The sequence below is a fragment of the Callorhinchus milii genome, unplaced genomic scaffold (assembly GCF_018977255.1).
Source record: "Callorhinchus milii isolate IMCB2004 unplaced genomic scaffold, IMCB_Cmil_1.0 Scaffold1, whole genome shotgun sequence".
Classification (NCBI taxonomy): Eukaryota; Metazoa; Chordata; class Chondrichthyes; order Chimaeriformes; family Callorhinchidae; genus Callorhinchus; species Callorhinchus milii.
In genome coordinates, this window is record NW_024704742.1 from 114,243,153 (window position 1) to 114,258,997 (window position 15,845).

General features: G+C 36.5%; 1 protein-coding gene across 2 annotated transcripts in view; it reads right to left on the reverse strand.

Moving 5' to 3' along the window:
* Window positions 1-1,014: 1,014 nt before the first annotated feature.
* Window positions 1,015-15,845, reverse strand: part of LOC103182676 (single-stranded DNA-binding protein 2) — a 198,761-nt gene continuing 183,930 nt past the window's right edge. The window contains exons 17-18 of one of the 2 annotated variants that reach the window (XM_007899756.2): window positions 12,583-12,681; window positions 1,015-3,731 (exon numbers count right to left, since the gene is read on the reverse strand). In XM_007899756.2, coding sequence (XP_007897947.1) covers window positions 3,702-3,731; window positions 12,583-12,681 — 129 coding nt within the window. In that variant the 3' untranslated portion in view covers window positions 1,015-3,701. Of the gene's footprint in view, window positions 3,732-12,045; window positions 12,399-12,582; window positions 12,682-15,845 lie in introns of those variants that run through there. The other variant, XM_007899757.2, reaches the window with a different exon arrangement.

Below are 15,845 nucleotides of genomic sequence, written 5' to 3' on the forward strand. Positions count from 1 at the left end.
AGTTTCTTACACAAACTACATTATTTTACATAACACATCAGAATGACTTTTGGAACAATTACCACTCTGTTATTGCAGCTAACTATCCGTTCCAGAAGTAAATTTGTATTTACTTTCGTATCTCTTGTGCAAATGTTGGAAAAATAGTGGTAAAGATAATAGATCAAAGATCACCGGATTTTCAATGATTTTCTTGATTCCAAAAGTGTGTGGCTTATTGGATCCCTAGAGTACTGCTTACATGAGTTTCCTGTTTGAAGGAAGAGTTCCTCTCAAATGACTATATCTCAAGGTGAGGCACAAAGTAAAGGCAATATTATAGAACTCATGGCAAAAATAAATACCAGGGAAAGTTTATCAGAAAATGTGCCTAACTAACATACACATGGTTATTATTTGGAGGTTTTCATTTTATGTAGGTTTCATAGATTTTTCAACTAATCCAGTTAACCTGGAGGATTCTTTTTTGTAATTTAGGCATTCAATGATGTAATGATTTTTCACTGCATTATTGAACATTTTTAGTATACAACCAGCAAAGATCCTGGTCACATTTATAATGCAATTTATGATACATGTTTCTGAAAAGAAAGACATCAGATTACTTCCAATCAATCAAACTTCTCTACGTACAAAGAATTTCGCTGGATCACCAGAACCTTGGTCACTAAAATAGTTCAATTGCTTGGTTGACATACTGCAGTTCCAGTATGGAATAATGGTAAGTTGGAACATTGGAATTAATGTATTGATCAAATATGCTGCAGTGACATATTGGAATCTAGGTTCAATGTAGAATAACGAACAATGTTACATTGTAATTGTCAAAGTGCTTATATAAGCAAGAAGGGCAGTCCAACATGTACTTAATAGTTAATACATTTTCTTGGTAAACTTCCCCCACAAAACAATTTCCTTATAGTGTCCCATTCCCTCCCCCCTCAAAAAAAATCTCCCTATTGTTTTAAAAAAACATTTCGTCGAACAAAGCACAATGTTTTAAGGATGAACTTCTCAGCAAGAAAACCAAGTGAATTTTAATAAGCTATAAATAGTTTATAAAAAAGAAAACAATAAGCAGACACATAGCAAGAATGCACAATTTCTATCAGGTTCTGGTGGTGCTGGGCAGTGGTTTTTGAAAAACGGAACAAGTTATCTGCTGCTAATATGCAATCCAAGTACTCAATGAGCTAATGTTGTGATATCTCTTTCACTTAAGTGGTTGCATGTTATAAGACGAGACAAACAACTTGGATGAATAAAACTGTTCATCCCAGTTCTGAAGAACAACTCATCTATACTCTAAAAACAGATAAAATATAAAAGAGCCCTGATGCACTCAGGGTTCCAATGAAGCTTAAAGAGATAATAGTATTTTGACCTGGTTCAGTGAAAAAGCTTCCCAGTTTGAAAGTCGTGGCTGATTTTGTACAAACCACGTCTCGTACAACAATTGCTAGCACACTCAAAATATTTCTTGAGAACAAGCCAGTTCTTCCCAGAACCCAATCACAATACTCTGAATCACAACATTAAATATGCCAATAAATATGGCACGACATCACAAAATTCACAAAATAAAAGTCGTCATATTTCAGCAAATTGCTACTAATGGAAGCGAACTATAACCACCTCAGCAATTAGCATTGTATTCAGACTGAATACCTCAAAATCAGGTACGATAACTACGTGTTTAACTTGGTATTGGTATTACATTTCTGGTTAATATATAAACCATTTTCAAAAGATAATACAAGATAAAAAGGTCTGACTGACCATGTTACCCTTTGTTTTAGGGTGTGGTGGTGCTTATTTTTTATTTTGCTTATATGTATCATTTCCTCATGCGAGCAAAAAGATAAAAAAATAAAATGATTGGTTTGTTTTAGAGAAACTCCGCTTCGGTTTGTTAGGGCCTTTCCAAATGAGAAAACACAGGGAATGGATTACATTTACAAATCTTCTTCTTTGTTATTCCGCTTAGTGTTCACTGATTGGGAAAAGAACACATCCAAGTGTACAATTGCTCACAATTCAATACTTGTTACTAGGGATCTATTGACACAATTATAAGCAATATCTAGATTACTAATACTTTTGACAGTTATACCAATTGCCATTTTCTGCCTGGTGTTCTGCAGTCAATATCACTAGTTCACATGCCTGAGTCCCCGGGCAATTAAAAAAAATAGGTTCTATACTTGAATTCATGGTCTACAATATAAAATTTACTAGCAACACCAAAGTATCAACTGCATAATTAGAGTCTGGAGTTACCCTCTAACTGTTACCAGCATTAGTATAATTCTTTAACATGCATGATAAAATGTATTTTATAATCACAATTCCTTTTGGGAAAATCTCAGTAAATCCCCTTGAAACATATTATCTTCCTTTTATGTGGTCCGAGAACAGAAAAAGTTGGCCTGCAATTTGTACAAAATTTACTTTTACACCAATTCCATTCTCAGACCAGAACATTTTCCCATAGAAAAAGGCCCTAACTGCAGTAACTTTGAGAACCCTCACTCACACACATACAAAACAAAAACAAACAAAAAACTTCAGTTTGTTACAATCTACACATAATGTACATTTACAATATATCATTTTGCACAGAAGGAAGAAGAATAAGGAATACATGAAAATTTACAAAAGATAGTTTCATTTTCAATTTTTTTTAAAAAGAGGTAATGGCTAAAATGCAGATCTTTATGGGGCAACATTAAATTAGGAAGAATGGCCATTGTCTAATAGTGGTGGACTGAGGTCACACAATTTACCATCAAATGGTCCTGATTGCATTGACAGACCACTACATCTCAGCATATTTTACTGCTATTGAGGGGGTGGGATTAAAAGCAGATGTCTGCAATTACCGAGCTGCTACAACTATAGCACTTACTAGTTTTTGTCAGTAACCATAAGCACATTCAGTCTAGTGTTCAAACAGTGATATGCTGGGACTGTAGTTAAGGACCTAAACCCACCACTGCACTCTACAATTAAAAAGACAGGCTCACTCCTATTTCACAGGACAATTAACGTAGTTCTAATTCAAAGAATGACACTTACTGAACACAACACTAACTTTTAAGATATTTATTTTGTTTCATTTTTCCCTTCCACATTTATCTTGTATTTGGCTAATTCCAATTTGAGAAATCGTCTATATTATTCTGCTAACTAGGACTTTTTTATATCAACAATGTCTTATAAAGCATAAGAGAGGAATCATCAGTGCTTGTTTATGCATTACAAAACTACAATGAGCGTATTCTGATAAGTAGATTACAAAATTAATTTAGAAGGGAAAAACAAAAGAAAACAGTATCAAGTTAAGCTGCGTTTGTGATTGTATTCTTTCAAACAGCTGAATTAAGCATACCATGTCTTGTTATACTGTGGGAGGTCATGTAAGTTACTGTGTGTTGCCTAATTCAGGCATCTCCTACATTTAAATGGTTGAACTGTTCAGTCTCTGAGGTTTTGTAAACTTAAAAGAATGTTTTGGACCCGCTTTCAGTACACAATGAGACACTGCTGTCATTTCAGAACAACAACAGGTCTTTCCTAGAATCGAAACATCTGTTTTCTGTAGACCTTTGTAAAATATTTCATTCTTCTCTTGGATGCACTTATTTCATTGTTTAAGAGGGCAACCCATTCTGGTCTTGATCAAGAAGATGGATACAAGATCACACACTCATCGTCATGCTTGGAGAATACTGTGGAGAATAAAACAAATCAGAATGTGAAGATCATTCAAGAATCCTGACAGTTCATAGATCATGAAAGTAATCACCAGCAAAAAAGAGAAGCCACTTTGTGATTTGGTTAACCAAAATATTCTACAATTTTAAATCATTTTATAAAATGGTATTGAACAAAGGATCATTAGTTGACACCCACATTTGGTGTTTCGTTTAATTTCTGCCGTAACACAAATATTCGAATGACTTCAACAAAGTGCTATTACAATAATGGCCACTGTAGTGATAAATGGGTGCAGTCTGTGCTCCTCAATACAAATAACTTATTTTAAGAGATGGGGGGTTGGTTGTACTGATGTCAAACAGCCAATACCTGCTAAAATGGTAAAACCTTATAGCTATGTGCAAAGTTGATAGAAGCATATACAAGGTCCAAGCTCTGAGTAATAAGATGGTTTTAGAAGCTCACGAGTGCATGAAGAATATGTTTTTAATCAATAAGATGTTAAGTTCATTCTATTCATTCAAATGTTTAATCAAGGATAATCTCCAGGCTTCAGTATATTAGACCTTTTGGAATTATTTAATTACTGACAAGGTGACAGTTCTACCTTACTGGTGTGTTATTTCATTTTTATGATAACAGATTTTCAAAGTTAAGAATCAGGAAAAGGAATTTCACCATCAAGAGTGTTGATAAGCAGTAGTTAAATAATATTGGTTAGATAGTGCTCTAACCACTAAGCTACATGTGGGTTCCTGCACCTTAGTGGTTAGAGCACTCATTTCGCAAGCGAGTACAACAACAAAATTATATTTGTATAGCGCCTTTCACGTCGGAAGGACGACTCAAGGCACTGGACAGTCAGTGTTTCGGACCCGAGCTGGGGGTTGGGGTCGGAGTGGGTGGGGAGCAGGGAGCAGGAAAGCAGGGTGATCGAAAGCACAATCGAAGAGGAGGGTCTTGAGATGGATCTTGAAGGAAGCAAGGGAGGGGGTGAGGTGGAGGGAGTGCGGGATGGAGTTCCAGAGGATGGGGGCAGAGTGGCAGAAGGCCCGCCCGCCAAATGGTGCGGTGGACAAAGTGGGGGATGGGAAGCAGCCCGGAGCCTGCTGAGCGAAGGGAGCAGGCAGGATAGTACTGGGTTAGGAGATCGCAGATGCAGAGCGAGCAAAGCCATGGAGGGCTTTGAAGGTGAGGACCAGGATCTTGAACTGTATCCTCTGTGTAATGGGAAGCCAGTGGAGTCAGGCGAGGATTCCCAGTCAATTTCTAGGTTTGATTCCCAGTCAGGGCAAAAACATTGGGCAAGTTTTCTTACTCCACACTCCTCTGTTTACCTAGCATTAAGGAGGAATCCTGTTGTTAGTCGATTGGCGGATCGCTTTTCTGGGTGTAATAATGGCTTCAAAATTAATAATAATTTAGTAACACATTCCATGACTGTTTGTGGGACATGGCTGTGCGCAAATGGCTGCCGTGTTTGTCCCACAAAATGTAGTCAAATCACTTTACAGTATATTGTGTGAAGCGCTTTGAGACGTCTAGAAGATGTAATAAAGCGCTATATCAAATGCAAGGATTATTATTATTATAAGCAACCAACAACAATTTACATTCGTATAGCGCCTTTCACATCGGGGGACGTCCTAAGGCTCTGGACAGTCAGGGATTTGGACCCGAGCACGGGGTTTGGATCGAGAGGAGGGTGGAGCGCAGGGAGAGTAGGGTAGGAGGGTGTGGTCAAAGAGAAGGGTCTTGAAACATAGAAGGCAAGGGGGAGCAGAGAAGTGGAAGGCCTGACAGCCAATAATGGAGCAGGCCGGGCGGAGGATATAATAATAATTTCTTGCATTTGATATAATGCCTTATCACGTCTTCAAGACGTTGCAAAGCGCTTCACAGAATATATTGTAAAGTGAATTGACCGTATATTTTGTTGGCGAAATGCAGAGCCATGTTCCACTGTACAATGAACACTTTAAAAGCCTTCATTCTATAAGCATCTTTTGTCTGTCATGTTCCACTATACAATGAACATTTTAAAAGCCATTTGTTCCATAATATAAACAGAGGCGTGTGGAGTAAGTAAACCTGCTCAACATTTCGCCCTGCTGGGAATTGAACCTAGGTCTCTCGCTTGCAAGGTGAGCGCTCTAACCATTGAGCTACATGACTCCACAATGGAGTAGGCCGAAGCCGACTAAGCGGAGGGACGGACAGGTTGATATGGGGTTAGCAGTTCACAGAGGTAGGAAGGAGACTATGAGTAAACCTCCAAGACGTTAAAACTGAAATTTCCAAACCCTCGGCTAACCAAACAAAACTTTGGGTTATTAATCCAATTTTTTGAGTTATGATTACAATTACAACCCGCTACATCATCGGGGAGAAGTAGTGATGCTGTGTAGTGTAATGTCAGATCCCTTTTGTCTCGTCTTATCTTTCTAATTTTCAATACCTCACCTGCCCCCTTTCTTTTCCAGCCTTGCCAGTGGAAACTCCTTCATTCTATAAGCATCTTTTGTCTGTCATGTTCCAGTAACCAATGAACACTTTAAAAGCCATTTGTAATTCCTTAACGGATTTCTTTTTGTGTTGTCCAGATTCCTTTTAACACTATCAATCTCCCTAATACCATTCCAAAGTCCATACAATTGCTAGATAACCAGGGAAGCGGGAAAACATTTGAGTAAATACACAACGTAACATTAGAATTACTATGAGTAAACTAATAGTCTTATTTGACTATTTAAATTAAACCATGATCCTCAATATTGTTTACGACTAGTGAAACATTTGATCCAGAACAGAGTTCTTCACAACTCCTCTACCCCCACCCCCCACACCTCCTTTTCCATTTATCACTTTCATTTTCTATTGTCAATCCAGTTAACTAATTTAGCCTTAATTCCATAAATCTTGCTTTTCCTATCAAACCCACTGGATAGCTTTCACTCACGAGTTGACGTTGCTTCCAATACGAGACTACTATTGTCTATAGCTCCTGTGCTCTTGAAATGAGCAATAATAAGAGTGCTCTCAAGTTTTCCCCACAATGAATGTTGCCCAAGTTGGTCATCATCCCTGAGGTCATCTCTCACTCCTTCTTTGAATATCAGGATAATATTCATTATCCTCAGTGACAACCATCCATTTGTGTGGCTGCTAAACATATTAAACCAGCACCTCGCCTATTTCTTCTTCTGGTTCCACAAATATTCTAATGATATATGTCATCTACTCCAGGACACTCATAGAGATATCTGAAGTCCAGATTCCTTGACCATGCCTTCTGGATGAAGGAGAACATGTTGTTCCTAGATAACCAGCCAGGGAAGTGGAAAAATATTTGAGTAAATACCCAAGGTAACATTAGAATATTATGAAAATATTGACCACAATTGAGGACCATAAGAGTAAACTATCAAACCTCTTGGTACAGAAATGACTTTAATAATAATAATAATCCTTGCATTTGATATAGCGCTTTTCACGTCGGGAGGACGTCCCAAAGCGCTTCACAGAACACTGTAAAGTGAATTGACTGTATATTTGTGGGCGAACGCGGCAGCCAATTGCGCACAGCAATGTCCCACAAACAGTCGTAGATTGAAAATGACCAATTTATTATTGTTTTTGGTTTTGGAGGGATTATTATTAGGCTCTGTGTGGAGTAAGGAAACTTGCCCAAGGTTTCGCCCTGCCTGGAATTGAACTCAGGTCTCTGACTTGCAAAGCGAGTGCTCTAACCACTGAGCTACAGGACTCCACAAATACTTTGAGTATTCACAGGGCTTAAAGACTGGAACCATTATTGTACACTCAATTCACTTATACTAAAGAAAAGGTAATAATTCAATTCAGTGCCTTCACTTGAAATCCATATTAGTTTTATTACATTGCTGCCACCATTTATAATAATAACCTTTGCATTTGGTTTAGGGTCTTGTCATCGAAATGTCTCAAAGCGCTTCACAGGATTCACTCTAAGAGGTGTAATGAATGTATATTTTCAGGCGAACGCAGCAGCCAATTTGCGCACAGCAATGTCCTACAAACAGTGAATGACCAAGTAATTTACCAATTTAAACTGGAGGACTCTTGGCTAAGATACTAGGAGACACTTCTTGGATTTAGCAGTACTGCATGGATTTTTAGGCAATTATAATATTTAGTCCTTGATGAGGTCCATCTCCACTACAACATCCACTATGAAGACTGCTGCACCCCCATTGTAGCTGAAACTATCATCCATGCTTTTATCACTGTCAGACTTGATTTCTTCAATGTCCTTCTCGCTGGCCTTCTCAGCTCAAGCCTCCACAAGCTCCAGATCATCCAGAACTCTGCAGCCCATATGCTTTCCCCCCAAAAAATGCCTGAGCCCTAACTGATTTTACTGGCTCCCTATTCCCCAGCAAAGTTGACTGTAGGGCCCTTGTTTTAATTTTCAAGCACCTCCACATCCTTGTACTATCTTACCTCTGTGGTATCCTGTGATCCTATTCCTCCACTGCTTCCTTCTACTTTGCTAACTCAGGTTTCCTGCACTTCCCTTGCCCATATCAGCCACTTCACCCCTGTTCTCTGGAACTCTCCCTGAATCCTGCTGCCTCGCACCTTTTCTCTCCATTTTCAAAACTGTTCTAAAAGCTTACTTCTGACTGCACCTTTAGTCACCCATAACCCTCCATCTCTGTGAAGTTCTTTTAAATATTTTTACATGAAGGATGCAAGTGAAGTTGTTATTTTTGTTGATATATTTTTAAAAAATTCAGTTTGCTGGGTGAAACTACATTCTCAAACATCACTGTGTTTAGTACGAGCAAACACTACATTGTTAGAGGTGTTATCATTTGGATACGAAAACTGAGTCTGTTCTGGTGTTCTGCCGATTCAGGTGGACGTGAAAATCCCATGGCACTTGTATAAGTGAAGTCAACTGTATCTTTATCAAAATACATCTGCCACTCCTTGGCCCATCTGTTTAATTGGTTCAGATCATCTTGAGTATCATTTATCCTAATTCATCTGACTATATAGCTTGGTACCATCAGCAAATATTGCATTACAAGTTGTGTTCTACTTGAAGTCATGTATGAATAATGCATGCAACAGGGTCTCAGAACAGACCCCTTGTGGAACTCCACTAAAACCTGCCCCTTCAGACAGAGCTTCTATCATTTAATACCTTCTTCTGCTTCCACATGCTAAACTAATTTTCAACGCAACCAGTTAATTTTCCATTTATTCTGAGCTTTTACCTTCTTTTTAAAAGCCTCATATGTGGAACTTTATTAAATGTCTTTTGAAAATCCAAGCAAACCTACCACTGATCCAGTAGTTCACTTACATCCTGTAATAATTTCAATGGATTTGTGAAGCATGATCTATTGTTTATAAATTTATGTTGGCTACAACTTCAGCCTGTGCTGTCTTTAGATGCGCATCAGCAACATCACATCAATTCTTCTCATTTATTTTCTCAACTATACTTATCTTGTCAGCTTTAAATCACTAAATTCATTAAGATATTCATCCACAAAACAAAGACACTCCACTTTACAGTGTATCCTATGAAGTGCTTTGGGATGTCCTGTTGACATGAAAGGCGCTATATCAAACGTAAGGATTATTAGGAATCAGGCTCCGCCGCTGTTAAGCGCTCTGAGACGCTAACCTGCATGAAGGGCACTATATAAGTGCAAGTTGTATTATTAATATTATAATATTCTAAGATAGCCAAATTTCCAAATCATATTTTCTGTCAATGTATATAAAAACACCTCAAGTCACCTTTTAAAATATACTTCATGTACTTGGTCTATTTAATGCTTATTCAAATCATGTTTAACTCTGGAAATAATTTTTTAGCTATGAAAACTCTACCAAAACAGTGATGAGAATGCAAAGACAGCAGAGGGCACCGTTTGATTATTGAAAACACAAAGTTATAAAAACTGAAATCTTCCGATTAATAATGGAATTGCATTATTGTGTACAAATTACTGTATGTGGATAACTACAGAGAATAGTTACAGCAGAAGATCTAACTATATAAGTTTGTTTATCTACAAATAGTCACTACACTTTACAGTTATATACGCTGAACCTCTGATACATCTTCCCAATGTGGATAGTACTAAATCAAATATAAGGATTATTAATATAATAGTAATAATAATAATCCTTGCATTTGGTATAGCACCTTTTACGTCAGGATAACATCCCAAAGCGCTTCACTGGATATATATTGTAAAGTGGAGTGACTAAATACTTTGTGGGCGAATACAGTAGCCAAATAGGTACAGCAATGTCTCAAAGAGCCATGGAATGCATGATCAATTTATGAGGGTCATTGTTGACCAGGACACCAGGAGAAACTTCTTTCTCTTTTCAAATTGTTCCTTGGGATCTTTAGCATCCATCTGAATTGGAGGATTTCGTTTTTAACTTCTCATCTAAAGAATAGCACCTCCAACAATACAGCGCACCCCAGAACTGCAGCGTGGACTACGGGTTCCAGTCCCGACAAGGGGCTTGAACCCACAAGCTTCCAGATCAGAAGCAAGAGCTCTACTAACTGAGCCAGCCTAACACTTTTACTTATTACATGTTGTGCAATAGAAACATTACAATTTGTCCGCAAGACTAACAGGAAATTTTCTATGGTACATTTTGGAATCGATTTGTAAGCTTTATAAATTAAACCACAAATGCCATTTCTCAAATTATACTTTTCATATGTTGGATTTCAATGGGACGTGGAAGGGACTGTCCAAATCCAGGAAATCCACTCCTTCCCTTTCTCACCAGTCAATAATTCATTCCAACTCTTATTGTATATAATGCCAACTGAAAATATAGTACATAGCCCTGATAGTGTACGTGTAAGGTATCAGTGGGTGAAGGACAGAATGAAGACAATAAACTGACGACCCAAGATGTAGATCAGTTTTGAATTTTCTTTTTGAATTTTTTTCTGTCTAGAAATTAAGTCAAATTGAAAAAATAACCATGGAGCTAAGAAAATAATGCTATTCCCTGAGCAGCAGTTATAATAGTAGCCTTTGGTGATGTCAATATTTCCTGTCTACCTACTGAATGTAATACAAATCTGTCAGACTTCTCAAGTTATTGAGGGGAAACTAGAAATCAATATAACAGAGGGAACTGTCTTTGATTGGTTGAGCATTATCATGCTGTTGAAACAAATTATTAATAATTAATAAAGCACTTAGGTACATTTACAAACAGAATGTTTGACACATTTGCAGACATTTATCATGTTACTGAGGTGCAACTAAAAATCGCAAGAGACATTTGCCATGAATTTCAGGGAAGGCATTCATCAACAATTGCTTGGTGCAGAGAACTGGGAGGTGCAGTGAGGAGGCATACTGTACTTTGACCTTTCAGACTCCATTTGAAATCCAGTCTGAATTAATGAGATTGTAATCTATTTTATAGGAAGGCTCATATGTGATATGGGTCTCAGCAATATCAAGTCATGATACTGACCAACAACATAAACCACCCATAGTTCTGCAGAAATGCATTCGCATTCAGAGAAACATATTCACAATGGTTCCTCTCCTTAATCAATTTATTATCCCCATTCCTTTTAGATACAGTTAAACAACAAAGGTTTAACATTAGGATGTATTGTACATCATTTTGTTTAGCTGAAATCCCTCAAATCCTACAAATGAACATTTTAAACTGATTGCATATCTAAAAAAATGTGCTTTTTATTCACAAAATTAAAATACACATTGCACAAACAATGTTACAAAAATGCTTAGTGAAACAGGTTTCATGATTGAAGAGGATAACATTCATGGGGGAAGTTATTTTAAGTTAAACTAATCTACATTTCCTTCCATAATAAGAATACCCTGTAATAAGACACTCATCAATACACCATCACAGCCTTATACAATTACAGCCTCATAGTGGTCTGACATTTTGTGTCACCTGGACTAAACAGACCCAAGTACCAGTTAATACTGAGGTTTTGAATGCAGAAAAGGCACTGGCAAGCATGAAATATGCCAATTCCTACTCATTTGAGACAAAATTCCAAGATGTCTCCAGGCACTTGTAATTATAGTGACAAATTAGGGAATATGGTAGTACGGTCTACGAAATTACATATACCATACAGCATGGAAACACGTCATTTGGCCCAACTAGTTTGTACCAATCTTTAGACTGCACACGAGTCTCCACCCTTCCTAATTCCTTCTTCCATCACCCTCTATTCCCTTCTCCATTACGTTTCCTCTTAAATGCGTTAATGCTTTCTGATTCAACCACAGCTTCCAGTAATGGTGAATTGATAAAATCTTAATTTTTAAAAAAAAATTTGGAACAGAACATTAATCAGCACAGAATCCTACTGCAAACTACAACTCATTAGCCCTGCCAATAAGAAAAAAGCATTTAACAAAAGCATTAGATTTTAAAAAAATTGCAACAGTTTAGTTGAGAAAGCACATACAAGCATAAATATTCAGCAAAAAATTAAACAGTCAGAGCTCAGAAACAAATCTCATCATAGACCAGTTAAATTGGAAAAAGAAGGTAAAAATGGCTTGTGAGGTGGTCATTTGCAAAGGTAGAGGTAACTTTAGTGGAAAATTATATTTCCTGATCATGGGTCACTGCATAGGTTACTGCAAATTAAACAGAGAAAATAGTCCAAGTTTACAAAGTAATTCAGTTAGATTTAGTGGGTTTTAAAAGAAACACTTGAAAGTGAACTATCGCTGTTTAACTTCTTATTTTATTGGGAGTTATAAAAAGCTGGTGATAAACAATAAAGAGGCTATTAAAAGAAAAATGCACAACAATACTCACGCTGTCACTCTGAAAGGGGTTCAAGAAGTTTCCACCCATCTCTCCATCATCACGTGGAGTACCAGGCGGGTTACTCATACTTATGTTACTGGGAGAATTCTATGAGCAAATGAATATAAATGAGTGTAAATTATTCTGAATGTAAACTTTAATCACATTAGATCATTAGCTTACAAACCAACTCTATTGTAAATTTAACTGCACACTCTTGCAATGAACGGATTTGTGCTTATGTTTTCATAACCATCAAAACTGTACTCGGTACTGTACAACTGTACTCAGCTGTAGATTTTAACTTGCTGCTCAATTGCAAATACAACATTGACACAAATTTAATTTATGGTAGGAGCTCAATTTATTTTATTTTCAATGATTTGTGGAATCGCTCTTCTGTATTTTTGCTTCAGTAAACTTCAAGCTGCTGTTTACTTCTTCATCATAGCGTTATTAAAATAATAAATCCATAGGTCACTTCAAACCAATTGAATCATTTTAACAGTTAACTTTATCTTAATTTTACAGAATCTCACACTCTAGGCCAACAACAAGTTTTCCAGAGAAGAACCAAGCATTACAAATCAAATATGAGCACATGACCAAAACAGTAATATATTTAGAGCTCACATTTCAATGATTTGTGAGCAGAAGATCTCTCACTGGGCTGCTATGCATTCAAATACATTACATATTGACATTAGGAAGTCGAAAATAAAAAGGATCAACACCCTCCCCCATAATCTTCCTTTCCTCCGCAACATCAGGAAATCGGATGCATATATTTTCTCTCCTCCAGTTAACTGTCATTGCATATTAGGAATCAGTTATAGTAATTAACTCTTTCCTGCCCAGACACCAAATACAATAATGTGGCCCACTGCATCTGACTTTGTATACAGTATAACCTTTTACTGTGACATACAAAATATTTCCTTGAATTTTAATTGCGCATCTAAATCTGTTGAAACTTACATTTCTTCTAAAAAGTATATTAACTTGAAATATGGACTTGATCCGATTAGGGCGACAGTAATACAACGGCTGCTACATTCCTCAGAATTGCATATCACTGCAACCTTTGAAGAGGCCGCCTCCACTAATCAAAGGATGCAGTAGCACACGATCACATTCTAATGCACAAGATTTAGCAATAAAAGGTTTGCTCTTTTTCTAAAATGCTTGTTTTTTTTAGGCATTCAATTACTCTCCATTTCTTCATCCAAACCTTTAACAGAAATTTAACAGGAAAATATATTTGCTTAATTCAAAATGCAACAACCAAACACACATTGGTAGACTTGTTTCTTATTAAAGGCATTCTATATCTATACTAATATTTTTCATATTGTATATGACTGCTTAATTTGCTTTAATGATAAAAGCAATGGTAAGGTATCTGGCGCTGTGCATTTTCACAAATTTTCACAAATATTGCAAATACAAAAGCCTCAAATTTTATGTAGAATTCTAATGACTTGGGTGGCATAAGAGAAATGCTGAGCACAACAAGCTGATATGGAGGTTACAATACAGTTCATCAACCAAACCAAATCTCCCTCTTAACAACATTAAACTTCAATGTCCTGGTTACTTTCTCTAGATTCAAAATAATCAATCCTTCAAATTGAGGCAAGGGTTAATACCCCAAAAAAGCTTATTTTTAGCTATACATATCTTTTAAGGTTGAACTAGCAAGTTACAAACATCACAAGCTTCTATCACTTTCCCTCGGGCAATTGTTCACTAGCCACTAAACAAACAGTGTTTGCATGATAAATTGGATTAAGAGATCTTGGTCTGGGAAAAACAAATGAGCAGCTAAGGTAAAAATCACTTTCAATTTGAGAAATGAAAAATTCTCCATCAGTGAGACTACCTTCACAGAAATGAAATGAAATTTACTGTGCTTAGTTAACATTCTATGGTTTAAACATGATCAAATTAATTGTGGAATAAAATTCTCAACACTGTTCGATTGGATATTCAATTTTTGTATAAAGGAATAAAGATGACAAAAGGCAATTATAAATATTTAAATATAATTTTCTGCAATAATGATTTTATTTTAGCAAACAGTTTAATGGCACTTAGTTTACAAATGCTGTCCACCATGAGACATTCTGATTTGCTGGGCTAAAAATAACAACAGCAGCAAATGCAAATGTAAGGATTATTAGAAATTACAAAAAGTACCTCTAGTCACCATTTTAACAAAATGAGTCACATGATCTTTCACTGTAGTTCTCCAATTTTAATCTGTATTCCGCTCATATTATGTAATTTACTCATTACGCTCTGCCCATGGCTACCCGGAGATTAAGAATATGGAAGAAGGAATCTCTGAAATATTCATACGTTTTTTTATAGAACGGTTTAGGAGCAGGAAATTGTTTCAGTGAAATATTTTTGCTATGCAATATGATGGACTGGCAATCTCCAAGAGAACAAACATTTGGCAATGGCAACAATACTACAAGGGAAAACAATTGCATTGTAACAAGCAGTTCATAAAATCGCCCATTTTAATGCATTCCTCTTTGGGCTGGAAGAATTCTAAATACAGTGGACATTCACAACATTTTAACTAACCACCTGAACCACCTCCACAATCTTAGATCTTAATGCCTGGCTGCCAGGATTCAGATAAACATTCTACTGAAATCTACATTATTTTAATTGTTTTGATGGGTACAATTTATTTACAGAAGCTTCCTTTTTCTTCTTTAGGGATTACACCATCTCTGGGAACAACGCTCTGTGGAATTCTTTATTTTCAGTAGTGTATTTAAACATTAACATAGCCACTTTAGTCATTTATTTTTTTCAGCTTGTCTGCAGTGCACATGTGGCACACAGGACTGCCCGAGTATATATCCAGCCGTGTGAACAGTATGTCTCAAACAAGATAGAAATCAATCTTGGTTACTATTTAATATTATAATAACCTTATTGCTCTTTCCTCCAGCTGGAAATAAGGTTGGCAGTTCCAAAGTCCCAAACAATCTGGGGACTGGATGATGTGTTACAAGAAATTTTCTTTCTAAATCATTTCACAGGTTTTAAAAATCATCTGCTACAGTGTCTATCAGATCTGCCCAAACATTAAAATTACAAAAACTTTCTGCCTTACTTAAGATAACTATGGAACACAACCTTTATGTATTAAAAATAGGCACACTACAATTTTTTTAAAAAAATGCTAATCTCAGTTGCCTTTTTACATAATATTCTACAGGGCTAAAATGGTGACTGTCACATTTCAAAAA